The 27082-nt window shown below is 44.2% G+C and overlaps 1 protein-coding gene across 1 annotated transcript in view; it reads left to right on the forward strand.

Moving 5' to 3' along the window:
• Window positions 1-27082, forward strand: part of CDO1 (cysteine dioxygenase type 1) — a 57578-nt gene that overhangs the window by 19844 nt on the left and 10652 nt on the right. Inside the window, exon 2 of the mRNA XM_075854818.1 lies at window positions 18177-18254. Within this exon, the coding sequence (XP_075710933.1) occupies window positions 18177-18254 (78 nt within the window). The remainder of the gene's footprint in view (window positions 1-18176; window positions 18255-27082) is intronic.

A 27082-nucleotide genomic window follows, 5' to 3' on the forward strand; every position in this document is an offset into this window, starting at 1 on the left:
ATCAGTTGCGAGCACCCACCCCGCACACACACAAATCCCCCCAAACATGCAACTGCGCCATACACAACTCCTCCCCACACAACCCCCCCACTGCTCTTTTTTACGCAACACGTTTTTTAAAAACGCTTGCGTAAAAAACTAAGGGCTCGCTTTCCCATTGATGTAAATGGGAAGCTTAATCAAGCGTTTGACTTTGTGTGCGCTTTTTGGCACATAATTAGGACTCCCATTGACTATGGGAACATTTGGTACGTTTTACGTGCAAAGGAAATAACTCGACACTTCTTCATTTACACAACGCGTTTTTTAAAAACGCGTGTGTAAAAAAGCGCGTTGTATGTACTAACAGTGCACTTTACCAGTTTGGTCAATTTTTCTCGTCCGTTTTGCATCTGTTCCGTTTCTGTTCCGGGCCGTGTTTCTGTTTTTGCTTCCTTTTTTTTCCCTGTCCGTTTTAAAAACAGATGAATTTCATTTGTAAATTTTTTGCCACACACTTCCCTGTGTAGATAATGCCACACAATGCCCTCTGTAGATACTGCCACAGCCCCCCTTGTAGGTAGTGCCACACAGCCCCCTGTAGGTAATGCCACACAGCCCCCTTTTACATAGCAACCCCCCATAGATGGCACCTCCTCTACCTTTATGTAGATAGCGCCACAGTAGGGGACCGTTCCAGGAGAAGTCCCTGACTTCAATGTCCATATATGGACACTGAAGTCAGGGACTTCTCCTGGAGTGGAAATACCGACCACAGCGCCGGGGATTCCGCTTCAGAAGTCCCTGACGTCACTGTGTCTATATATGAACAGTGAAGTCAGGGACTTCTACTGGAGCTGAATCCCCAATCCCCGGCCACAGCATTGCCGAAGCTGTGGCTGGGGATTGGGGATTCCGCTACTACTGGGAGCAAAAAAATACCCTTCTCCTCACATGCACTTCGCACTGTGAGGAGGAGAGAGCGAGTGACGGAAGACACAGCCATCACTCGGAACACATTCAAGGGATAGCGGTGTATTACCCGGCCCCATAGACTTCTATGGGAGCCGGGCGGCCGGGAGAACGGCGGAAATTAGGGCATGTACCATTTTTTGCCGGGCCGTCAAAAAAATTGCTCGTGTGAAAAGCCCCATTTGGGGTCTATTATTCCTACTGCGGCCGTGTGACAGCCGTTTTTTTGAACGGCCAGGAAACCCTGTCATGTGTATAGAGCCTTAGTAAAAAGCCTGTGTATCACAGGTGAGAATAGTAAATGCAGATGTAGTCTTCTACCTACGAGTATCCATGTGTTCACTGGGAGGGCGTGGTACTTAGTATAAGGCTTCATTCAGACGAACGGGAATTACGTCCGTGCAATGCGCGTGATTTTCACGCGCGTCGCACGGACCTATATTAGTCTATGGGGCCGTGCGGACATGTGCGTGATTTTTACTCAGCGTGAGTCCGCTGAAAAAAAGTCACGACATGTCCGTTCTTTTGGCGTTTTGCGCGAATCACGCACCCATTGAAGTCAATGGGTGCGTGAAAACCACGCATGCCGCACGGAAGCACTTTCGTGCGAACTGCGTGATTCGTGCAACAGCTGTCAAAAGGATGAATGTAAACATAAAAGCACCACGTGCTTTTCTGTTTACAAACATCCAAATGGAGTGTCATAATGATGGTGGCTGCGCGAAAAGCACGCAGCCGCTCATCATATGCTGCTGCCACACGGAGCTGGTAAGTGGTTTTTGCGCACGCAAAACACCACGTTTTTGCGTGCGCAAAAACGCCACGCTCGTGTGAATCCAGCCTAAGGGTAAGGCCACACGGTGTGGCCACGGTTGCTTTTTTAAGCTGCAGCAAGTCATTTTGCAATAGAAATCAATGGTGAAATTTCTGTTCTGGACAGACTGCTGCTATTATATTACAATGTGTTTTTTGGGCAGTTCATAATGTCCAACCGCATGCAGTTAATGACCGCGCTGCCAAAGTTGTTGCTGAACTGCTTGTGTTTTTGCTAACAGTTCTGCAATGCCTTGTAATGAACTATATACAGGAAGCACCTAAAAACTTCAACACGGGTGAAAACTATGTCCATCAATTATTTCCTTTAAAAACGCAACAGAACTGCAGCATTACAGAGACAAAAAACGCATGCAGTTGACCGCATGCGGTTTTCAAACGCAACAAAACTGCAACAAAACCGTGTCAATGACGCACCGTGTGGCCTTACCCTAAGGGCAGATTCAGACGAACGTTGCGTTTTTGCGCGCGCAAACAACGCTGCGTTTTGCATGCGCAAAAAACATTTGACAGCTGCGTGTGTCATCCGTGTATGATGCGCGGCTGCGTGATTTTCGCGTAGCCGCCATCATAGAGATGAGGCTAGTCGACGCCCGTCACTGTCCAAGGTGCTGAAAGAGCTAACTGATCGGCAGTAACTCTTTCAGCACCCTCGACAGTGAATGCCGAACACAATATCGAGAAACCTGTTAAAAAAAAAGAAAAAGTTCGTACTTACCGAGAACTTCCCTCCCGGCCGTTGCCTTGGTGACGCGTCCTTGGTGACGCGCCTCTCTTGACATCGGGCCCCACCTCCCTGGATGACGCGGCAGTCCATGTGACCGCTACAGCCTGTGCTTGGCCTGTGATTGGCTGGAGCTGTCACTTGGACTGAATTGTCATCCCGGGAGGTCAGACTGGATGAAGAAGCCGGGAGTTATCGGTAAGTCAGAACTTCGTTTTTTTTTACAGGTTCATGTTTATTGGGATCGGTAGTCACTGTCCATGGTGCTGAAACAGTTTAACTCTTTCAGCACCCTGGACAGTGACTATCTCCTGACGTCGCGTACCGGAATTTTTTTTGCCGGGTTCGGCCAAAACGAGTTAGGCCGAACCCGGTGAAGTTCGGTTCGATTGTCCGGGTTCGCTCATCTCAAAGACACTCCATTTGGATGTTTGGAAACAGAAAAGCACGTGGTGCTTTTCTGTTTACATTCATCCTTTTGACAGCTGGTGCGCTGTTTCAGTCGGTTCGCACGGAAGTGCTTCCGTGCGACCTGCGTGGTTTTCACGCACCCATTGACTTCAATGGGTGCGTGATGCGCGAAATACGCGAAGATATTGAACCTGTCGCGTTTTGTACGCAGCGAACAAACGCTGCGCACAAATCACGCACTGTTTGAACTGCCCCATTGACTTCTATAGGGCTGTGCGTGGCGCGCGAAAAATACGCGGCCTGCACGCACGAAAATCACGCTCGTGTGAATCCCCCCTAAAGCACATGTCAAAGTGATACGTGGTTCCTGCGCGGTAGTATAAACCGGTGCACCACAAAGCCCATATCATATGTCAATGGCGCATGCCTAAGGGGTATGGCTATTATCCAATATGTGTAAATGGTGATGTCAGGACGGCACAAACTCAATCACATATCAGCAGTGCATGCCCAAAAAGTGTGGTATGTGCACAATAAATAGAAAAAATCATCGCCTTCCCAAACTGCAAGGAGCATATGAACAAAAACCTATATAGGGATGACTACCTATTAACGATCACATGAATAGTCATAATATTGTTTATGTAACTTATCCACTAGTCCATGTTCAGACAGGTACATATATCCAAGTACAACAATATTATATCACGAGTAGCCTAAATATTGAAAAATGAATATTTAATTATCTGCTAAATATCTACTTAGTCACAAAAGAAACATATGTTAATATACTGTATATAGTTCACATCCCAGAATTCCAATATTGTCTATTAGAACACTATGAAAAGGCATAAAGAATAATTACATAGAAGAAATTTGTAGCAGGATGATGTATGCGTATTACCATAAATAGACAGTATAAATCTGCATGGGCACAAAAAACATGCAAGATACTATAAATATTTCAATAAATTAGAGGTAAATACACAATAAGGCAATATTAGAAATAGATATATTTAGTCATGCAAATAGGCCTATATCCCATTGATTCAATGAGGAGCAAATATTCTCTAAAATGAAATATAACTGCCTAATTAGTTTGATCATTAATATAAGTCCTATTCAAAAAGACACATTAGAACATCGAAAATATCCATTACATTTAAATGTCTCCTCAGATATCCTTATCCTATAAAAAATGATAGAAGATGAGAAAGTGAAAAGTGCATTTGTGCAAAGGGCGGGCCAACAAACTGAATTCAGTGAGCCATGTTTCTAAGCGCAAAGCAAAAATAACGCAGCTTCACACCTTCGCTGTATTGTAATACCAAAAAGGTGAAAAAAATGGTGGAAAGTGGAAGAAATAAATAAATATTACTGATTATATTCAACAATGATGATCTCCTATCTACTATAGATTTTGGTGTAACTGCTCACATTTGAATAAAATAAGATAAATACCCCCTTTATAAATGATGAGGTAAAGCGGAATGGACATCGGGAGGGGACTGTCGCCAAAGACTAAGCACTCAAGTGAAAGCCAAAATTAGGTAAATGCACAGTTGGAAAGGACTCACATTATTAGTTATATAGTCGCTTAAATTCGAGTCCAGTATAAGCATACAAGTCTATATCCCAAGGGAACAGGTACGTAAGATTGGTGTACTGATGTCTGAGAAGGCGGTGACATCCAATGTGGTTTTGACATTAATCAGCAGAGATGGTCACCATGGTCTTTGAACGTGGATATACTCCTTTAAGGCCTCATTTACACGAGCGTGTGTGTTTTGCGCGCGCAAAAAAAGCAGCGTTTTGCGTGCGCAAAAGGCACTTGACAGCTCCGTGTGTCATCCGTGTATGATGCGCGGCTGCGTGATTTTCGCACAGCCGCCATCATAGAGATGAGGCTAGTCGACGTCAGTCACTGTCCATGGTGCTGAAAGAGTTAACTGATCGGCAGTAACTCTTTCAGCACCCTCGACAGTGCATTCCGATCACCATATCGAGTAACCTGTTTAAAAAAAAAGAGGTTCCTACTTACCGAGAACTTCCCGGCCGTTGACTTGGTGACGCGTCCTTGGTGACGCGTCCTTGGTGACGCGCCTCTCTTCACATCTGGCCCCACCTCCCTGGATGACGCGGCAGTCCATGTGACCGCTGCAGCCTGTGCTTGGCTTGTGATTGGCTGCAGCTGTCACTTGGACTGAATTGTCATCCCGGGAGGTCAGACTGGAGGAAGAAGCCGGGAGTTATCGGTAAGTCAGAACTTTTTTTTTTTTACACGTTCACGTATATTGGAATCGGAAGTCACTGTCCAGGGTGCTGAACCAGTTTAACTCTTTCAGCACCCTGCACAGTGACTGTCTCCTGCCGGGTTCGGACAAAACGAGTTCGGCCGAACCCGGTAAAGTTCGGTTCGCTCATGTCATGTTCGGATGTTTGTAAACAGAAAAGCACGTGGTGCTTTTCTGTTTACATTCAGTTTGACAGCTCTTGCGCGAATCACGCAGTTCGCACGGAAGTGCTTCCGTGCGACCTTCGTGGTTTTCACGCACCCATTGACTTCAATGGGTGCGTGATGCGTGAAAAACGCACGATTATAGAACAAATTTCACGCATCGTCTGCACTGCCCCATAGAGTAATATAGGTGCGTACGACACGCGTGAAAAGCACGCGCGTCGCACGCGCGTATATTACGCTCGTGTAAATGAGGCCTAAAAGTTGATAATTAGATGCTGTTTAGGGATCGATGATTTGACGTGGTCAAATCCATATCCCAAGGGAACGGTTCCGTAGGGTTGGTGTTCTGATGTGGGAGAAGGCGGTGACATAAATGTTGTTTTGACATTTATCAGCAGAGATGGTCACCATGGTCTTTGAGCGTGGATATACTCCATCGAAAGTTGATTGTTAAATTCTGCATGGAGATTGATTTTACACTACACAAAAGATATGTGAGAATAAATGAAAACAGAATAAAATAAATAATATTGTTCCTTCATACCAAACGAAAGTTCATGATACCCTAAAAAAAAATTTGGGGTAGGGGAAGGCGATGAGTAAAATAAGTGAGCGAAAAATATGTAAGCGAGGCTGCTGAGGTGAATGGCTGCCTGATCGTTTTGCTCCTGCTGTATCACCGGCTCTAAGCGACTTGCCAGGTATATTCCTGGAAGGTTGCCTCTTCAGGAACGGAGAACTGTGGCGCCTGGGAGCAGAACAGCTGTTTGTTGTCAGAGCTGCCGTCTGGAGTTAATCCCCTGTCACCCAGCCCTCCAACCCTCTCCTACCAACACAGACTGCCTTAGACTTCATAGCACATCATGGTGTGGCTGCCTGGAGGTCTAGTGCCTGGTCTACTGCCACCCCTCCATTATGGCCAATTGGGGTCTAGAGCAGGCACTAAGTCACTGCCTAAATTTGGGCAGAGGCCCACCACGCACCTCTGTACTCCACATTGTCTTTAATATAAGGCTCAGCCATATAAGCTCAGCCAGAGCTTCCCCTTGCACTTCTGCAAGGGGTCCTAGGTGCACTGGGACAGGGAAGACCCCATTTGGTCACTGTCTCATTATTAAACTCACTGTCTCCATTTTAAATTTGCTGCCATTAGGCCAGAAACCTTGCCTTCTACTTGCACCACTAGGACTCAGCCATACTTTGGACTTTAAACTCTATACTCGAATGAGGTCTGCTTGCGACACTTCGTGATAGTTTGGATCTATTTACAGTTATTTTGACAGAATGTGCAAAGAGTATAGGTTTATCCATACCTATTGGGACTTTCATAATATAAGCCTCTTTAATGTGTATCTGAGCAACCATTACAAATATAATCCGCAAAATCTGTTTTCTCCTACAACCCTTAAGGGGCCAGACACCATGACTAAAAGCAGAGGCAAATCTGCTCCTAGAAAACTTAGGCTGTGTTCACACTGAGTTTTTTGCAGGAGGAAAATTCCTCCTGCAAAAACTGCTCCAGTAGGTTTTTGCACAGTGGTTTGACAAAAACTCGTCAAAACACTCGTCGAGTTTTTTTTTTCCTCTTCCTGACTCATTGAAATGGGGTTTTGGAGGCGGAAACCGCCTCAAGATGGGTCATGTTGCTTCTTTTTACCACGACGAGTTTTTTTTACTCGTGGTAAAAAAACTCATCTGCCTCCCATTGAAATCAATGGGAGGCATTTTTTGGGTGCTTTTTGAGGAGTTTTTTGGCGCGGTTTCTGCCCCAAAAAACTTGTCAAAAAACTTTGTGTGAACAGGGCCTAAGAGTACTTTGGCAACACTAACCAAGTACGGGAGGAAGATTCTAAACAATCTGTATCCCCATCTCACCTCTCTGGGGGTGCCACACCCTCACTGGGCTCTCCGAAAACTTGGAGAGGTGCCAACAGAGGATAAAGATCCTTTCCTTGACTCTGAAGATAGCAGAGATGGGCACAAAAGAAGGTCCGAACTTTCTCCTACACCATCACCCGTCAGCAAAGGCCCGGCACACAAAAAAAGCCTAAATATGGATGATATAGTATTGTCTTAAACCACTGTAAGCGCTCACTGTTATCTTACTCAGTTTCTCTCCTCTAATGATCCTATTACGGTGGATACCCTTAAAGATATGCTGGTCCTGCTTCAAAATGGCATAAAGAGCGTTTCATCTCTTTTCGCAAACTGCAATCCAATGAAAATGCCTTGGGGGATCATACTGACCACCTAGAGTGTAATATGGAGGAATTCTCAACGGCACATAATGAACTTGTGGACGCTCACAAAACATCTGATATCCCATAATAGTGCCTCCACTACAGTCTCCTCCGTTGAAGAAGGCTTAGTACTGTTGTAAAAATTGGACATTTTTGCTCCTGACTGTTGTCAACTCCCGTAAATCTCCTGGCTCGGTGGTCTGAGGTCCGTTTTACCTTGAAATGTTAACTTAAAGAGGCTCTGTCACCAGATTATTAGTGCCCTATCTCCTACATAATGTGATCGGCGCTGTAATGTAGATAACAACAGTGGTTTTTATTTTGAAAAACAATCATTTTTGAGCGAGTTATGAGCAATTTTAGATTTATGCTAATTCGTTTCTTAAGGACCAACTGGGCGTGTTTTTTACTTTTTACCAACTGCACATTGTACAGAGGACTGTATGAGGCTGACCAATCAGTGACCAATCAGCATCATACACTTTTCATTGTTCCAGCCCAACATGATCCACAGGACCGTGTGATTGGCGAGTTCGTGCCTGGCCCCGTACTGTCTGTAATACGTGCGCGTGTCTCTGCTCTTTACTCGGCGCATGCCGACATTGTAATCGGCACTACTGCGGATGCACCGAATAAAGAGCTGGGACGCTGCACATACGCAGTGGTGCCGATTAGAACGTCAAGCAGAAAGATCGCCTCTACAAAGGGGGCAGTAAGTAGAAACTGAAAATAAAGGCAAGAGACAGGTTAGTGTCCTCTACAATACACCGTTAGGGTATGTTCACACAGAGTGTTTTCCGCCATTTCTTGGGCCGTAAACAACCCGAAAAACGGCTGAAAAATCGGAAGCAGAAAACCTCCAAACATCTGCCCATTGATTTCAATAGGAAAAACGCCCGCGTAAAAGAAGTGCATGTCACTTCTTCAGATGTTTTTGGAGCCGTTTTTCATAGACTCTATAGATAAACAGCTCCAAAAACGGCCATTAAAAACGCAGTGAAAAACGCAACTTTGATTAAAAAACGTCTGAAAATCAGGAGCTGTTGTCCCTTGAAAACAGCTCCGTATTTTGAGACGTTTTTTATTTTGTGTGTGCACATACCCTTAGGCTGGGTCCACACACACTATTTACGTACGTAATTCGGGCATTTTAGCCCCGAATTACGTCCGAAAATGCGGCTCCAAAGCGGCAGTAAACATCAGCCCATTCATTTGAATGGGTCTTATGATGTTCTGTTCCGACGGTCATTTTTTTTACGCCCCGCTGTCAAAAGGCGGGGCGTAAAAAAGACGCCCGCGTCAAAGAAGTACTTGTCACTTCTTCAGACGTAACTGGAGCCGTTTTCCATTGACTCCATGGAAAAACAGCTCCATTTACATCCGTAATGGACGCAGCGAAAAGCGCCTCAACATGCCATTACGTCTGAAATGACGAAGCTGTTTTCTCCTGAAAACAGCCCTGTAATTTCAGCCGTAACAGACGCTGCCGTGTGAACATACCCTTACTAGTTTAATACAGACATTCTGGTGACAGACTCCCTTTAATAATCCTTTTAAGCGGAGTCTAATATGGTGATAGGCTACGTCTCTCAAGTGTGATATCCTCTTGGTGCAAGAAACGCACTTCCATGCAGATAAGACTCCTAAATTTACTAATAAACACTTTCCACACATTTTTACTTCCTCTCGCCCAGCTAAACGTAAAGGGGTCATGATCACCATTAAGAATACAGTTGCCTTCCACCTTCAATCCCTTATTTGGGACCCCCAAGGTAGATATTTTACATTTAGGACTTATTCACACGAACGTGTTATACGTCCGTGATACGCGTGTGATTTTCACGCGCGTCGCACGGACTTGTTAGTGAATGGGGCCGTTCAGACTGTCAGTGATTTTCACGCAGCGTATATTCGCTGCGTAAAACTCACGACATGTCCTATACTTGCCCATGTTTCGCACAGCACGCACCCATTGAAGTCAATCGGTGCATGCAAATCGCGCACGGCGGACACGGAAGCACTTCCGGGTAACACGCGTGATTCGCGCTACAGCTGGTAAAGAAGAGAAGGGAGTGTCATAATGATGCCGGCTGAGTGAAAATCATGCAGCCACGCACCATATACACATGTCACACTGAACTTTTGCGTGCGCAAAAAGGACACGTTCGTGTGAATAAGGCCTAAGTGTGTGAAATTAACAATCTAATTTATACAATATTTAATGTGTATTTCCTCAATTGACGTCAGCACCATTATCTTCACACTTTGCTCCCTAATATCAGGGTTTCAGCACAAGGTCTTCTGATTATTGGCTGTGTTTTTAACTCGGTGATTGATCCTACTCTAGATTCCACGTCCAGTTGTAGACACTCTTCTACCTTGTTTTTTTTGGTGGAAGGCCTGCATGATGTGTGGAGATGCCAACATGGAGGGGAGAGGGATTACACCTTCTCTCAACCTTATATCTCTTACTCTAGGATCGACCTCTTTCTGGTAGATAATAAAGCACTGCTCCAATCTCAATTCTCTATCATTGAACATATCACATAATCTGATCACGCACCCATATATCTTTACCTGGAAGAGAAATTCTCCTCCCCCTCCCCATCGCAGTGGCGACTGAATGATTACACCGTGTTCCAAATTATTATGCACATTGGATTTAAGTGTCATAAACATTTAATTATTAGTTTTTCAATTAAACTCATGGATGGTATTGTGTCTTAGGGCTCTTTGGATCATTGTAATCAATCTCAGACACCTGTGATAATTAGTTTGCCAGGTGTGCCCAATCAAAGGAAAACTACTTAAGAAGGATGTTCCACATTATTAAGCAGGCCACAGGTTTCAAGCAACATGGGAAAGAAAAAGGATCTCTCTGCTGCCAAAAAGCGTGAAATAGTGCAATACCTTGGACAGGGTATGAAAACGTTGGATATTTCAAGAAAACTTAAGCGTGATCATCGTACTGTGAAAAGATTTGTGGCTGATTCAGAGCACAGACGGGTTCGTTCAGATAAAGGCATAATGAGGAAGGTTTCTGCCAGATAAATTAATAGGATTAGGATCCAGCTGCTAAAATGCCATTGCAAAGCAGCAAACAGGTATTTGAAGCCGCTGGTGCCTCTGGAGTCCCGCGAACCTCAAGGTGTAGGATCCTCCAGAGGTTTGCAAGTATACATAAAGCTATTATTCGGCCACCCCTAAACAATGCTCACAAGCAGAAACGGTTGCAGTGGGCTCAGAAATACATGAAGACTAATTTTCAAACCGTGTTGTTTACTGATGAGTGCCGTGCAACCCTGGATGGTCCAGATGGATGGAGTAGTGGATGGTTGGTGAATGGCCACCATGTCCCAACAAGGCTGCGACGTCAGCAAGGAGGTGGCGGAGTCATGTTTAGGGCTGGAATCATGGGGAGAGAGCTGGTAGGACCCTTTAGGGTCCCTGACGGTGTGAAAATGACCTCTGCAAAGTACGTAGAGTTTATGACTGACCACTTTCTTCCGTGGTGCAAAAAGAAGAACCGTGCCTTCCGTAGCAAAATTATCTTCATGCATGACAATGCACCATCTCATGCTGCAAAGAATACCTCTGTGTCATTGGCTGCTATGGGCATAAAAAGAGAGAAAATCATGGTGTGGCCCCCATGTTCCCCTGACCTCAACCCTATTGAGAAACTTTGGAGCATCCTCAAGCAAAATATCTATGAGGGTGGGAGGCAGTTCACATCAAAACAGAAGCTCTGGGAGGTTATCTTGACATCCTGCAAATATATTCAAGCAGAAACTGTCCAAATACTCACAAATTCAATGGATGCAAGAATTATGAAGGTGATATCAAAGAAGGGGTCCTATGTTAACATGTAACTTGGCCTGTTAAGTTTTTTTGATTGAAAGAGCTTTTGATTTCTGTAAATATGACCTCCTGATGCTGCAAATTCAACAAATGACCATTTTAGTTCTCTTTATAACCTTTAAAATGTTTTGATCTCTGTTGTGCATAATAATTTGAAACAGTGCATTTTGAGTTTTTTACTTCTAAAAAAAAATATTTTTATCATTAGGAGATTTGTTCAATAAAATTCGCATTATACTCCAACGGTTGATGGCTTGAAGATTATAGTGACTGTCATTTGCATCGACTATTTAGGAAAATCAGCGAAAAATAACATTTGCATAATAATTTTGAATGCGGTGTATATCCTCCATCACTCTGAATGTAAAACCTTTTTACAGGAGGAATTAGCTCGATATATATCCATGAATTTAAAAACGGTATCCTGCCCTCACGTACTGTAGAAATGCTCATAAAGGCGTTCATGAGGAGTTTACTGATCAAAGCTTGTTCCCAGGCTTCCCAGGTAAAGAGAGAAATAAGTATTTGATTTGATGCAATTGATAGCAGATTTGGGCCTAAAGAACAAATCTGTCCCTCCTCCGGCCTGTTGCTTATGGAACCCTGGTCGTTATGTTTAACATTACCCTTTTGGCATGGAAACATGATTTTATAATTTTTTTTCCTAAGCGCGTGCAAGTACAAACTTACCTACATAGTAACAAAGCCAGAGCTGTTTTGGCAAGAAGAAATAATCATGCCTCTCCACGCTCCCATATAGCCTATGTCCTGGATAATCACGGTAATAAAACAATTGACCCCAGACTAATTGCTAAGCAATTTCAATCTTATTCTAGCTCCCTGTATAACATACGACATGACTGTACTACTTTCCAACCCTCTGGGTCTGACGTTAATAATTTTCTAAATTCAGTGTCATTGCCGCAGATGTCTTCGTCTGTCTTCGTCCCATTTGCAGAACCCATCGACCCAATTTACTGTATCTGAAATCTTAAAGGCTATTTCCTCCCTTAGCCAGAGGAGAACATCGATGCCCCTATCCTCGTGAAGAAGTTTTGTCTCCCGCTCTGTCTCCAAGAAGAGGGGGCGTAAGAGGGGGGATACTGTAATGTCCATGGCTGCGGACCGTCGTTCAGACTTACCATCTGACGGCTCCGGCCATGGATGTCTGTGTTCCCAGCGGCATCTCCCTCCAGGGAGACGCCGGCACTCACTTCTGGGTTCTGTGACTGGTTCCCGCAGGGCGCGCGCTCCTGCGCGTGCACGGCCTTAAAGGGCCAGTACGCGTTCAGCTGTCTATTATCAGAAATTAGCCCAGAATGCTGCTGGACTATAAAAAGGGCTCTGCCCACTTGTTCCTTGACTGAGCGTTTTTGTATACTAAAGTTTGTCTTGCAAATGGTCTCCCAGTGTTTTCCATTTCCCAGTGTTACTCGTTCCTGCTGCCTGTATCCCGTGCTATCGTATCTACTGTGCCATCTACAGTGAATGTCAAGTCGTGTCTTCCGCTGCATCTACTGTGCCATCTACAGTGAGAGTCAAGTTGTGTCTCCGCTACTGTCTACATTTCCTCAGGTACCCGTTCTGGACTATAGACATTGTTTTGTACCTAGTTGGCCAGCTGCTATCCCACTACGCGGTACGGCCCAGTGGGTCCACACCCCACGCCGTGACAATGCTGATAGAACCCTTGGTGGAGCTGATTTTTAACAATGGCAATATTAATGGCATCCAAGTGTGTTCAACAGTTCACAAAATTAAGCTCTGCGTGTGTGATTTTTTTTCCTGTCAATCGTGAACCCTCTTACCTCCTTACTTGCTATTCGGGATTCTATTACTAAATTTGGTAGAGTATCTTACTATAAAGTTAATCCGACTAAGTCTCAGGTACTGAAAAAAGGAGTTGACCCTGTTTCTAAAGCCGCTCTAATTTCTCAGTTCTTATATAAATGGCAAGAGAACTATATGACTTACCTAGGAGTACCTCTTACCAGCTCTAGCTCAGCTTTATTTACAAGAAATTATCTTCCTCTACTTTCAAAAGTCTCTAAAATGCTTGAAAATGTTTCAAAGCCTATGATCTCATGGATGGGTAAAGTAGTTATTGTAAAGATGATGGTCTTTTCATTGATATTATACAATGGACATAAAAAGTCTACACACCCGTTAAAATGCCAGGTTTTTGTCATGTTCCAAAATCTGATGAAGATGAATAATTTCAGAACTTTTTCCACCTTGTAATGTGACCCATAATCTGTACAATTGTATTGAAAAACAAACTGAAATCATTTAGAGGGGAAAAATTAAGAAGAAAAATACTGTGGTTGCATAAATATGCACACCCTTAAACTAACACTTTATTGAATTACCCTTTGACTTTATGACCGCATTCAGTCTTTTTGGGTAGAAGTCTATCAGCGTGGCACATCTTGATTTGGCAATTGTTGCCCACTCCTCCTTGCAAAAGCGCTCCAAATCTGTCAGATTGCGAGGGCATCTCCTGTGTACAGCCCTCTTCAGGTCACCCCACAGATTTTCAATGGGATTAAGGTCTGGGCTCTGGCTGGTCCATTCCAAAACATTGATCTTCTTCTTTTGAAGCCATTCTTTTGTTGATTTGAAGGTATGCTTTGGGTCGTTGTCGTGCTGAAAGGTAAAATTCCTCTTCATCTTCAGCTTTTTAGCAGAGGCCTGCAGGTTTTGTGCCAATATAGACTCATATTTGGAACTGTTCATAATTACCTCCACCTTGACTAAAGCCCCAGTTCCAGCTGCAGAAAAACAGCCCCAAAGCATAATGCTGCCTCCACCATGCTTCACTATGGGTATGGTGTTCTTTTGGTGATATGCAGTGTTGGCCTTGCGCCAAACATACCTTTTGAAATTATGGCCAAAAAGTTCAACCTTGGTCTCAACAGACCGTAACACGTTTTCCCACATGCTTTTGGCAGACTTGATGTAGGTCTTTGCAAAACATAGCCGGGTTGGATGTTTTTTGTTGTTAGAATAGGTTTCCATCTTGCCACCCTACCCCACAGCCCAGACATATGAAGAAAATGGGAGATTGTTGTCAGATGCACTACACAACCAGTACCTGCCAGAAAATCCTGCAGATCCTTTAATGTTGCTGTAGGCCTCTTGATAGCCTCCCAGACCAATTTTTGTCTTGTCTTTTCATCAAGTTTTGAGGGACGTCCAGTTCTTGGTAATGTCACTGTTGTGCCAAATGTAATCCACTTCTTGATGACCGTCTCCACTGTGTTCTATGGTATATCTAATGCCTTGGAAATTCTTTGGTACCCTTCTCCTAACTGATGCCTCTCAACAATCAGATCCCTTTGATGTGTTGTAAGCTCTTTATGGACCATGGCTTTTGCTGTCACATGCAACAAAGAAAATGTCAGGAAAATCCTAATAGAACAGCTGAACTTTATATGGGGTTACTCAGAATCACTTTAAGTAATGGCAGCTGTGTACTGACTACTATTTAACATGAGTTTAAATGTGATTGGCTAATTCTGAACACAACCACATCCCCAATTATATGAGGGTGTTCACTCTTATGCAAACACATTATTGTAGTTTTGTTATTTTTATTTTTCCCCTCTAAAGGATTTCAGTTTGGTTTTCAATGGAATTGTACAGATTATGGGTCACATTAAAGGTGGAAAAAGTTCTGAAATGATTCATCTTGTACCATTTTTTTTGACATGACAAAAACCTGGCATTTTAACAGGGGTGTGTAGACTTTTTATATCCACTGTATATATTCCGCAATGTAGTGATCCCTCTTCCCGGTAATTATCTATGTAGACGTCAAAGAATCCTTGCAGATTTTATTTGGGCTGGGAGAAAGCCTTGAATCCTTTTTTCCACAATGACCAGACTGTGGTCATGTGGGATGATGGGCAATCTTTAGTTAAACAATATAATATTCCTAAGCAGGACTTTTACAAATACCTGCAGATCCGACATATCCTTCACTCTATATCTCTGGATACACTAGTTTTCCCATCTAATGCCTACATATATCAGAAACGTAAAGGCATCTCCGTATTTTACTCTAGTGTCAAATGGGAAGCAGATTTATCCTTCAAAATATCAATCCAAGATTGGTACTCTGCCATCCACTAGGTTAAGAAAATCTCCAAAGGTTCTAGCCACTGAGAAAAGCTCAAAAAAATCCTCCTCCGGTGGTATGGAACACTCTCAAATTGTTAAAGTTAACCTATCCTACTCTTCTGCTGGAGAGGATGTAGTCAGCCGGGTAACTACCTACATGTTTGGTGGAACTGCCCGCTAGTTTTTCATTTCTGGCATGAAAGTTCGCTCTAATTTCCTGAATTATACACTTTGGGATCCCCCAACCCATGTGATAGCTCTGTGTTTTATCGGACTTTCCAACTTCCTGGTAGAATTTCGTTGTGTAACAGGTCATATAATCCTGGCTGCTAGATTAATGATTGCCAGATCTTGTAAGTCATCTGATCCTCACACTAGCGGAATTGGTCAAAATGGTAGCTGTTGGTTTTAATACAATTGATGGGTTTCTGAGCCAGTGGTCTCTGTGGTCACTTGTGGCTCTCCCTAGTTACCCATCACATTGGTAATTTGGTGTTGGTTACTCTGAATTCCGCTGTTTCCGCTCTTCCCTAATGGAGTCTTGCCTTGGTACTGCGTGATTTTATTATGGATTTAATGCATACTATTTGTTTTAATATATGTGGTGCTCTTGCTGATGCCTATATCTGCTTTCTTGCATTTTATTGACCAATTAAACAATGTACGCAGTCGTGGAATCAGTTTATTTATATTTTTGCATACTGTTTCACTATACTGCAATGTATTGTACAACTTTGACATACTTTTCCTATGTTAAAATTATGTCTGATTGTACATTTCATATGCAGCCCTATTGGCTCTGCTGTTCTATTGTGTTCATGTTTCTATGTACTTTCTTAAAAGATTCAATAAACATTGCACTTTTTTTTAAATATGTAAGCGAGCAAAATTAAGAAGGATAGAAAAATAACATGTTAAAACAGAGATCCGCAGTATATAATCTCTTCTGTTTGCTACATGCTTGTGGACACTGGGAAAAGCGCTGGGCTACTTTTTCTATCTAATTTATGGTCTATGTTGTATGATTATTTCTCTCCATGAGTCATCGTCCTGTGGCCTGACCACGGACTGAGACTTGGGTCTGGCACGTTTGTGCATTTCTGAATGGTTTTTAGACTTTGATTTTGTAATATTGTAATAAAGTAATCTCGTTCACCCTAGAGGTGCAGTTTGACGTACGTGTTGCCTTGCCCTGTACAGTTTTTTTTAATGTTTCTCTGTACACGTTGAATGGCACTCTTTAAACATTTATTTGTGGTGCCCGCTATTTTCTCTGTTATAATCAGGAATGGCCATCAATATCCGATCAGTTGGCGTCCAACTTTCGGCACCCCTGCCTATCCACTGTACTCAAGGGGCTGTGGCGCTTTTGTGAGCACAGCTTCCCCTTCACTGCATTTAATACTGTCAAATGCCAACACACTTGTAGCGGTGGTTCACAGTATGACAGCCTACTCCCAGGGGATAAGTCATCACTTTTCTCTCTTCGGAAAACCCTTTTTAGAGCCTGTATATATTCCTGTTCAGGTTTTAATAATGAATGATGCTCTTTCGTGGCATTGCTAGAATCATCGGTGAATGGCTATGAAATGTTAAGTATTGCATGTTTTACTACTTTTAAATTTTTCAGATATATATATATATATATATATATATATATATATATATATATATATATATAGTACTGTGAAGATTCAGTCTTCATTTAGAATGTCATTGGGCATTTTTTTTTCTTTTTAGGCTCCGCAGGGAATAACTAATCTAGCCAGCCTGCCTTCTTGCCATAAAAATCATTTTTTGTAATTAAATTCTGTTGCTGCCCTGTTATGGGGCTGTATGCCTTCACTTAGGCCTCATGCACACGACCGTAGCCGTGTGCACGGCCGTGATTTTCGGGTCGGCCGGCTGCGGACTGTCAGCGGACTGTCAGCCGCAGGCCTCCCGCACATGCACATGGCCGCGGCCATTGTTTTCAATGAGCCCGGACCGCAGAACCGGGCCGTAATAAGACATGCCCGTTCTTTCTGCGGTCCGGGCTCCCGGGCCGTGCACGGACCGCAAAAACTACGGTCGTGTGCACGGCCCCATAGAAAAGAATGGGGCCGCAATTCTCCCGTGGATTTTCGGGGGAATTGCGGACGCAAAAACACGGTCGTGTGCATGAGGCCTTAACCTTTTACCCTCAAATGTCATTTATCTACAACTTGTTAATAAAGCAAGCAACACAAGAGTGGAGATGAAAGCAATCTAATCTACTAGTAGTAAGTGCTTACCTGAAGATGGCAGACAATGTTACAGGTATTCTATCTGGTATCTAACTTGAGACAAATTGCAATGCAAGAGTTGGTCTGAACAGAAGAAAATGATGTTAACCTGATCCAAGTGATGATGGCTATGGTTGTTGGCAAGAGAACCCTCACCTTTGTTCATACCCATCTTTCTCATTTCTGGCCACCCTGTGTCTTCATGTTTAATCATTGTGAAAAAGCCAAACTAGCAACAGTAATCCTAAATATAAAAGGGTTTACGGTAGAAAACATGGATCTATTAAATTATATATGTGTTTGTTTTTCAGGTACACCAGAAACTTAGTGGATGAAGGAAATGGGAAGTTTAATCTCATGATTCTCTGCTGGGGTGAAGGAAATGGCAGGTAAACACCCTTTTTTTTTTGTGTGTGAAAAATGTTTCCAACTAAAGTGTCTAACACACTATACATTGGTAACCTGCCAAACACACTTCCTAAAGATAAGGCAGTTCAGTGTCCAGATCTTGAAGAAGCCGCAGCTCCATGAAGAAAATGGTACTGCTCATTTGCCCAAATCTTTCCCATTTGGCTGAGAAATTAAGTCATTCTGTGTGATGTTTGGACAAATCACTGGCTTCCTTCCTTCACTTGATGCTGCTGATACATCTAAACTGGCCAGAGGTTTTTTCCAGCAGATCCCACTATTTATTTTTGTATTTTGTAACCCTTGACATTCTCATGCCTATTAAGGACATCGATGCAGGATAAAAGTGAGGGCAAAAAGGGCAATTATTTAAGGCCTCTACCACACAGCTCCCCCAACCCTTTCCAGGCAATCTCCGCAGCAAGAGATGTTAATTTTATAAGATTCAAAAGAACTCTCCAACAATAATATTTGACTTTTTTAATATGTGGCATAAGATTTGATTATGCAGTTTTTACTAATATTTATTACTGGAGGTTGGAGCTTCGTTCTCCCGCTGGAAGTGCTTTTCTTCTGGTTAAACAAAGTATCGAGTGTGTTAAAATCCAACATGCCCAACAGACAATGGAGGACAGTGAGGCTGCTGTCATGCACATTAGATTGTTGTCAGATTCTGTTAACATCAGTGGAACCTGGTAATAATTGAATGTTTATGTCCAGTCCACATTAGCCACACAGTATATAGCACTGCTATGGAACAAGTGTTGGTTCACTGTTCTCTCATGTATGTGGCTAAATTTAGACCCGGCACTGGAATCCACCAGCGGTAAATGTGAATTCCCTGGGGACAGACATACCATATGTACACAGGCGCCCAGTAGGAAGAAAGGGCCCACTGCCACCTTTAAAAGCAGATTCCTACTGTCCTTTAGAATGCATGCTAAAGACTGAACTATTGAATTTCATGGTTCACAATTACTGATGGATTGTTAGCAAGCCATGTAAAGGGTGCACTATAATGAGATATTGGCGAGCAAGGGGCCCATAAACTTTTCTTGCATGGAGGCTGTCTTTGTCTACCACTGCTGGGCCCTGATGCAAAATCTGTAACCAGGCCCTTACTATCAAGCATCTTTAATAGTACTGGTCTCCTCATATGGGGAAAAGGGACCTTTTAAGCCCCCTCTGGGTGCAAGGCCCAGGTGTGACTGGAACCTTTACACCCACGGGTATCAGCCTTTTATGGAGAGAAATGGTAGCACAATTATCACTCATTACATAATATAAAGTTATGGTCCAAGTTCCTCTAGGTTAATGTGCTCTTATCTAGTGACTATTATCTTGTTATTACTAAACTATTTCTCTGGTAGTCACGGACAGTGGCCTCCTTGTTTGTATTTTATTTATTTTTCCCCCCTCCAATACCCTGCACTGTATGTAATGTTTTTTCAGACTTCGATACTTTGCCTTGAGCTGTCTTAGTCATGTCACTTATCTAGAAGTTATCTGCATTCCTTCACGTATACAAATTGCTTACAATCAAATTTCCAGTACTAAGGTTGCTTAATGTATTTTTAATTTTTTTAATATTGGAGTTGTGTTCCTAATCTGTTTATTCGCTTTACAAGAATAACCCATTATAAAATAATAAGAGCTACAGTAGGATAATAAAAATGTAATGTATAACAATATATTCAACCAATAAATACCCTTCAGTAGGATTAAAGGAACACTACAGTGATTTTTTTTATTGTGGCCCACTTTTGGAAAGTACACTGGTAAAAGGTAGGGTAGGTCATCCTCTTACCGAGCGCTTCGTTGCCAAAGTATATGCTCCGTTCCCGGGCCACCGTTATGTCACGTGACTGCCTGATTCTTACAGCGTCTGCTGTGTGGATAGGAAGTCTTTTTCACTATGCATTCCTATGAGATGGTCAATGTGAGTCTCATAGGAATGCATAATGAAAGAGACATCCGGTCCACACAGCAGAATCTGTAGGAATCAGGCAGTCCTATTGCAGTCACGTGACATAATGGTGGCCAGGGAACGGAGCATATAGTTCGGCAACAAAGCGCCTGGTAAGCGGGTGACCTGCCATACCTTTTACCAAGTGCACTTTCCAAGCGTGAGCCATGATAAAAAAAAATTCACTGGAGTATTCATTTAAAGCTTATCAAACCCTGTGTGACATGTCAAACAATGTTGTAATTTTGAAAACTGCTCACATGTTATTTTGTAATACTAGAAAGATAGTTGAACATAGCCGATATATACATTAGAAATTACATCTAGGGAAAAGTTCAAAGTATACAGAAAAAAAGTAATGTGCAGTTTGGAAAAGCGGTTCTAGAGACTGCCTTAGCAGCGAGAACCTGTTCCTGAGCTTCTCTCTTTTTTTTTTTTTTTTTTTTAAATAAAGATTAACTTCTGCTACTGTAGGACTTGGTCTCATCTAAAGCAAACTTATGGTATAATGTACTTGTAATATTTATTTTGTTAACAACCCAATATGAGTGAACATGAAAAAATACTTTTAGACAGCTGTAATGCAGCTGCATTTTAGGGTTCATATTACAACTGCAAGACCCACGGTTCAAGTGAACTGAATTTAGATTCTGTCTTGTAGCCGCTATAAGGACTCTAAATTGCAACCACCTCGTATGGAACAGGAAATGACCACAGGGGTGTGATTAAAGGGAATGTGTCGCTAGAATTTTTTTTTTTTTTTCAGTTAAACAGTTAATATATAAGTAATTACACATTGTTTTAATTTTTTAACATTTTTTCACAAGTCAGGAAATATTATAAATTCGATTCTAATTTATAACATTTCCATGTGCTTGTCACTAGAGGGAGCAATTCCCAAAATTGCAGCATTGCAATGTGGTAAAGCAACCTCATTGCTTTATGCTGCAAATTTGGGGTAGACACACTCACTCTAGTGTCCTCACACAATCCCCCCTCCCTTATCCTGGCTCAAGCCAGGAGAAGGAGGGGTTGAATCTTCAAACCTCCTACACTGTGTGCCGCCATTTTCTGAGCGAATGCACAGTGTAGGAGGATTAAATACAGTGGTAATCAGACAGTATAACACGAACATAATACACACATCACATACACAAACATAACTTACCTGCTCCTGCCGCCGCTGCCTCCGCTCCTATTCCTTGCGCCTTCACATATGCCCGGAAGCCGCGACCGGAAGTCGTCATCTTACTATCCGGCCGCGGCTTCCGGTCCACATGAAAATGGCGCCAGATTTCGCTCAGCCGAAGACCTTCCTTTTGGTCTGTGTGGGAGCGGCCAACAGACGGCGTACGCTATAGTTAATGGAACGGCTCCCGTTCGCATTCTCTATGGGGATGTGTGTGCCGTATTCCATCTCTGTATGTGTCGTTAATGGACAGATACAGAGATAAAAAAAAATGGCAAACCCCATAGAGAAGTAAAAGTTAAAAAAAGTAAATAGTACAACACAACAACACAAATAAATAAAATTTATTTTAATAACATACTAAAAGCAATATTATATAAAAAAAAAATATCGTGACACCTTCCCTATAATTAAGATTTCTCTTTCTGTTTAAAGATACTTTTATTTTTATTCACTTCCTTTTGGATGTCATGGGTGGGGGCTTCTAAATGCAGATAAATATATGATGTATGTATGATTTGCATATGTGAATTTAAAAAAACAAAAATTGCTCTCTCTCTCGTATTAAAACTTAAATTATTGAACCACGTGAACACAAAAAAAACTATTATTGGGTCTTTGATTAAATGTGTGAACAAAGCTAATGTGATTATGCTTGCCCAAGTTAGTTTTCCAAAATTTGGACTACCTAGATTTGTTTATTCACTCCGCCAAGTTTAGGCTAGGTTCATACCACATTTGGGCATCATGTTTTGTAGGACATTTTTGAAACCGTTTGCCGAATATAGACCACAGACCTATGTAATTGTATGCCTCTACAATTGCAGACATCTGCCACTGACAAGTATACTGTTGTATTGAAAAGTTTAGTACAGCTGAGACAAAGGTATAATGGCCAAACAATATGCCAAAAGGCCAATAATGGCCTAGGAGCATGTAGGACATTTACCTCGTGAGAATTTTTACACCTATAAGCCAAACGTACTGGCAAAATGTGATGTGAACCCATGCTTCTTTAAATAGTTTGAGGGATTCTTGGCCCAAATGAGAGGCAGCTAGTTGTACATAGTGAAGGATTGTAGGCTAGCTCGCACTCACGGAAGGCATTGGAGCTTATTCCAGCTATATCATCAGGTGCCTTTTATGCTTGGTATGGCTGAATTGAATATCTACCCCCCCTACTGTCACGAAGGGTCTGTGGGCCCACTGGGCCGTACCGCCTTGACGGTATGGCAGCTGGCCAACAGGGCAAAGGTCAATGTCTATAGTTTGTATAGGGTAACTGTGGCAGCTCGGACAGTAGCAAGGCAGGCTCGGCTGGAACTAGGCAGCAGGCATACGTCAGGTGTGGTGAAGCAGGACTGGCGTGGTATACAGCACGGCACGACTTTGGCTCAGCACAGTACTCGACCAGGATAGTACGGAATGCAGGGAACAGGAACACACTAGGAGACCATCACATAGACAAACTTAGGAAACAACAACAACAACGTTCAGGCATCAAAGCAGGGGGCTGGACACCTCTTATAGTCCAGGGTACTCATGGGCTGATGTTCATCAAAGTCCGGTGCGCGCGATGCCCCTTTAAGAGCAGGTATGAGCGTGCGCGCGCACCCTACGGGATCCGGCTGAGGTGAGTGGAAGCGAGCACTGGCGTCTCCTGAAGAGGAGGCTGGGGCCAGCACTTGCCGACTTGTGGCTGTGGCTGTCAGGGTGAGATTGGAGCTGACAGCCCGCAGCCACGGACATGACAGTATCCCCCCTGTTATGCCCCTCTTCTTGGGACCAGAGCAAGAGAGAAACTTTTTCAGAAGAGTAGGAGCATTGAGGTTCTCCTCTGGCTCCCAGGACCTCTCTTCAGAACCAAACCCCCTCCAATGCACGAAATAAAAAGTCTTTCCTCTCACTTTTTTGGTGTCCACGATCTCCTTAACTTCAAAGGTGTCTGAAGGGCCGCTGGAGGCAACCGCAGGGCTAGGAGTTTTGGTATAGCGGTTCAGAACCACCGGCTTCAGGAGGGAGACATGGAAGGAGTTGGGGATCTTGAGGGTAGGAGGCAGCCGAAGCTTGTAGGGGACAGGTTTGATCTGCTGTAGGATCTCGAAGGGTTCGAGGAACCTGGGAGCAAATTGCATGACGGCACCCTTAGGCCTCATGCACACGACCGTAGCCATGTGCACGGCCGTGATTTTCGGGTCGGCCGGCAGCGGACTGTCAGCCGTGAGCCGCCCGCAAATCCATTATTTTCAATGAGCCCGGACCGCAGAACACGGCCGTAATAAGACATGTCCGTTCTTTCTGCGGTGCGGGCTCCCGGGCCATGCACGGACTGTAAAAACTATGGTCGTGTGCATGGATCCCGTGGATTTTCGGGGGAATTGCGGCCGCAAAAGCATGTTCGTGTGCATCGGGCCTAAGTCGGATATTCCTAGAAGACAGCTAGACCTTTGTGCCAGGGAGATATTGAGGAGGTTCTCTTCTCCTTGTGTCAGCCTTCCGTTTCATGCGGTCGACTGCCATTAGGATGGAGGATCGAGTCTTCTGCCAGATCTGCAGGAAGTCTCTAAAAGCAGAGTCAGCCGCTGGTAACTCGGAAGTATCGGGGACCGGTAAAGGAATTCATGGGTGTTGGCCGTAGACAATGAAGAACGGTGTATTCCTTGTGGACTCGCTGATGTGATTATTATATGAGAACTCAGCCCACGGAAGCAGCTGCACCCAGTCATCATGCTGCTTGGAGATGAAGTGGCGTAGGTAGTTCTCCAAGATCTGATTGATCCTCTCAACCTGACCATTGGACTGAGGATGGTAGGCTGAGGAAAAGTCCAACTTCAAACTGAGGAGTCCACAGAGGGCTCTCCAGAACTTCGAGGTAAACTGAACCCCCCAATCAGACACATAATATGCTGCGACAAGCCGTGCAGGCGGAAGATGTGTTGGATGAATAGTTTGGCCAGCTGAGGAGCAGAAGGAAGACCGGTCAGAGGAATGAAGTGGGCCATCTTTGAAAACCCAGACAGGCAGAGAGAGGCAGGTCCGTAATAAAGTCCATAGCTATATGCTGCCAGGGAGCATTGGGCACAGGCAACGGCTGGAGCAGACCAGCAGGTCTGGAGTGAGCGACCTTGTTGGCTGCACATACAGAACAGGAAGAAACAATGTCCATAATGTCCTTGAGCAGCGTGGGCAACCAGAAATGATGAGCAATCAGATCCCGGGTCTTATGGACCCCCGCGTGACCTGCCAGTCTAGAGGAGTGTCCCCAGCGGAGGATTCTTCCACGATCAGCCAGGCGCACAAAAGTCCTCCTTGGAGGAATGTCCCCAACTTGCTGGGGATTGACAGAGACCATGCAAGACAGATCAATAATGCTCTGTGGAATCTCCATGGTGTCTTCCGTCTCGAAAGACCTGGACAAGGCATCGGCCCTCAAATTCTTCTTGGCCGGCCGATAATGGAGCTCAAACTGGAACCTGGTAAAGAACAGCGACCACCTGGCCTGATGAGGGTTCAGCCGTTGGGCCATCTGGAGGTAGGTCAGATTCTTGTGGTCTGTAAAAATTAGGATCGGATGAGCTGCGCCCTCTAGTAGATGTCTCCACTCTTCCAGAGCCAATTTGATGGCCAGTAACTCCCGATCCCCAATCGAGTAGTTGCGTTCTGCGGAAGAGAAGAGCTTAGAGAAATATCCACATACCATAGACTTGCCCTTGGGACCTCTCTGGAACAGGAGTGCACCAGCACTGACAGAGGATGCGTCCACCTCCAATTAGAACTGCAGAGAGACATCCGGATGATGGAGGATAGAGGCTGACGTGAAGGCACTCCTCAGGCTATTGAATGCGGACTCTGCCTCGGGAGTCCACACCTTGGCATTCATGCCCTTAGTGAGGTTAGAGATAGGAGAAGTCAGTGAGAAGTTTGGAATAAACTGTCTGTAAAAATTGGCGAATCCCAAAAAGCGCTGTATGGCCCTCAAGCCTTGAGGGCGTGGCCATTCCAGGACAGACTTTACCTTCTCAGGATCCATCTCAAGGCCTCGATTCGAGACGATGTAGCCCAGGAAGTGTAGAGCATCTCTGTCAAACATGCACTTCTCCAACTTGGCGTACAGACGATTCTCCCTTAACCGTAGCAGAACTTGACGGACATGTCTCTGATGCGTCATAGTATCTGGAGAAAAAAATCAAGATGTCATCAAATCAAGATGTCATCAAGATAGACCACAACACAAACATAGAGGAGGTCACGGAAAATGTCATTAACAAACTCATGGAAGACCGTGGGAGCATTACACAGGCCGAAGGGCATTACTAGATACTCATAGTGTCCATCACGTGTGTTAAATGCAGTATTCCATTCGTCACCCTGGCGAATCCGGATTAGGTTGTAAGCCCCACGTAGGTCTAGTTTAGAAAAAATCTTGGCACTGCGTATACGATCAAACAGTTCAGAGATCAGTGGCAACGGATGTATATTCTTCACCATGAACTGGTTGAGACCTCGGTAGTCGATACAAGGACGAAGAGAACCATCCTTCTTTTTGACGAAGAAGAACCCGTCTCCTGCCGGGGAGGCAGACTTTCGTATGAAGCCCCTCTCCAAGTTCTCTTTCACATAGGAGGACATGGACAGAGTCTCTGGCAAAGAGAGAGGATATACCCTACCACGGGGAAGGGATGCACCAGGAATCAGTTCGATAGGGCAGTCATACGCCCGATGTGGAGGCAATGTCTCCGCCTCCCTCTTGCTGAAGACATCCAAAAATGCAGCATAATGACTCGGTAACCTTGCCAATGACCGAGGCAGAGAAGGATGAACCGAACGAATCTGCACCAGGCAACGGCTTTGACACTCAAGGCCCCACTGGAGAACCTCCCCAGAATTGCAGTCCAGGACTGGGGCATGCAGTCGGAGGCAAGGCAGGCCCAGCAACACAGGGTTAACAGCTTTGGATAGGACATAGAACGACAGAAGTTCGGTGTGAAGAGCCCCTACTTGGAGCCTCAGCAGCTTGGTCACAGCTATAACTGGGTCTGGCAGAGGTAGTCCATTTACTGAAGCAACTGTCAACAGGCTCTCCAGAAGGGTGGTGGGTAATTGAAGGTCCACCAGGTCTCTACGGATGAAATTAGCGGCGGATCCAGAGTCCAGATACGCAGAGACCTGATGCATTCTCTCACCAGACACTATGGTCACAGGTATGGACAATTTAGACGGAAGTTCTCTCTTACCCAAGGTTGTCACTCTAAGCAACCCTAGGCTTTGGGATCTTTGGGGACACAGGCGCACAAGATGGCGACAGAGGCCGCAATAAAGATAGAGTCCAGAAGTGCGTCTGCATTGTCTCTCCTAGGTGGATAGCATACACTGGTCCATTATCACAGACTCCTTAGGAGGATCGACATCTGAGGACAGCAGGGGTTGCTGCAAAGTAGGAGCCAGACTAGGAAGAACTCCCTCCCGACGAAACTCTTGGAGGCATTCTGGGATCCGTATATCAATCCGGGCGGCCAGAAGGATGAGGTCATCCAGGGTAGACGGCAGATCTCGAGCGGCAATTTCGTCCTTCATTTTAGGAGCCAGTCCATGCCAGAATGCAGCCACCAGGACCTCATTGTTCCATAACAGCTCTCCTGCCAGGGTATGGTAGT

Source organism: Rhinoderma darwinii, chromosome 1 (genome assembly GCF_050947455.1).
Source record: "Rhinoderma darwinii isolate aRhiDar2 chromosome 1, aRhiDar2.hap1, whole genome shotgun sequence".
Lineage (NCBI taxonomy): Eukaryota > Metazoa > Chordata > Amphibia > Anura > Rhinodermatidae > Rhinoderma > Rhinoderma darwinii.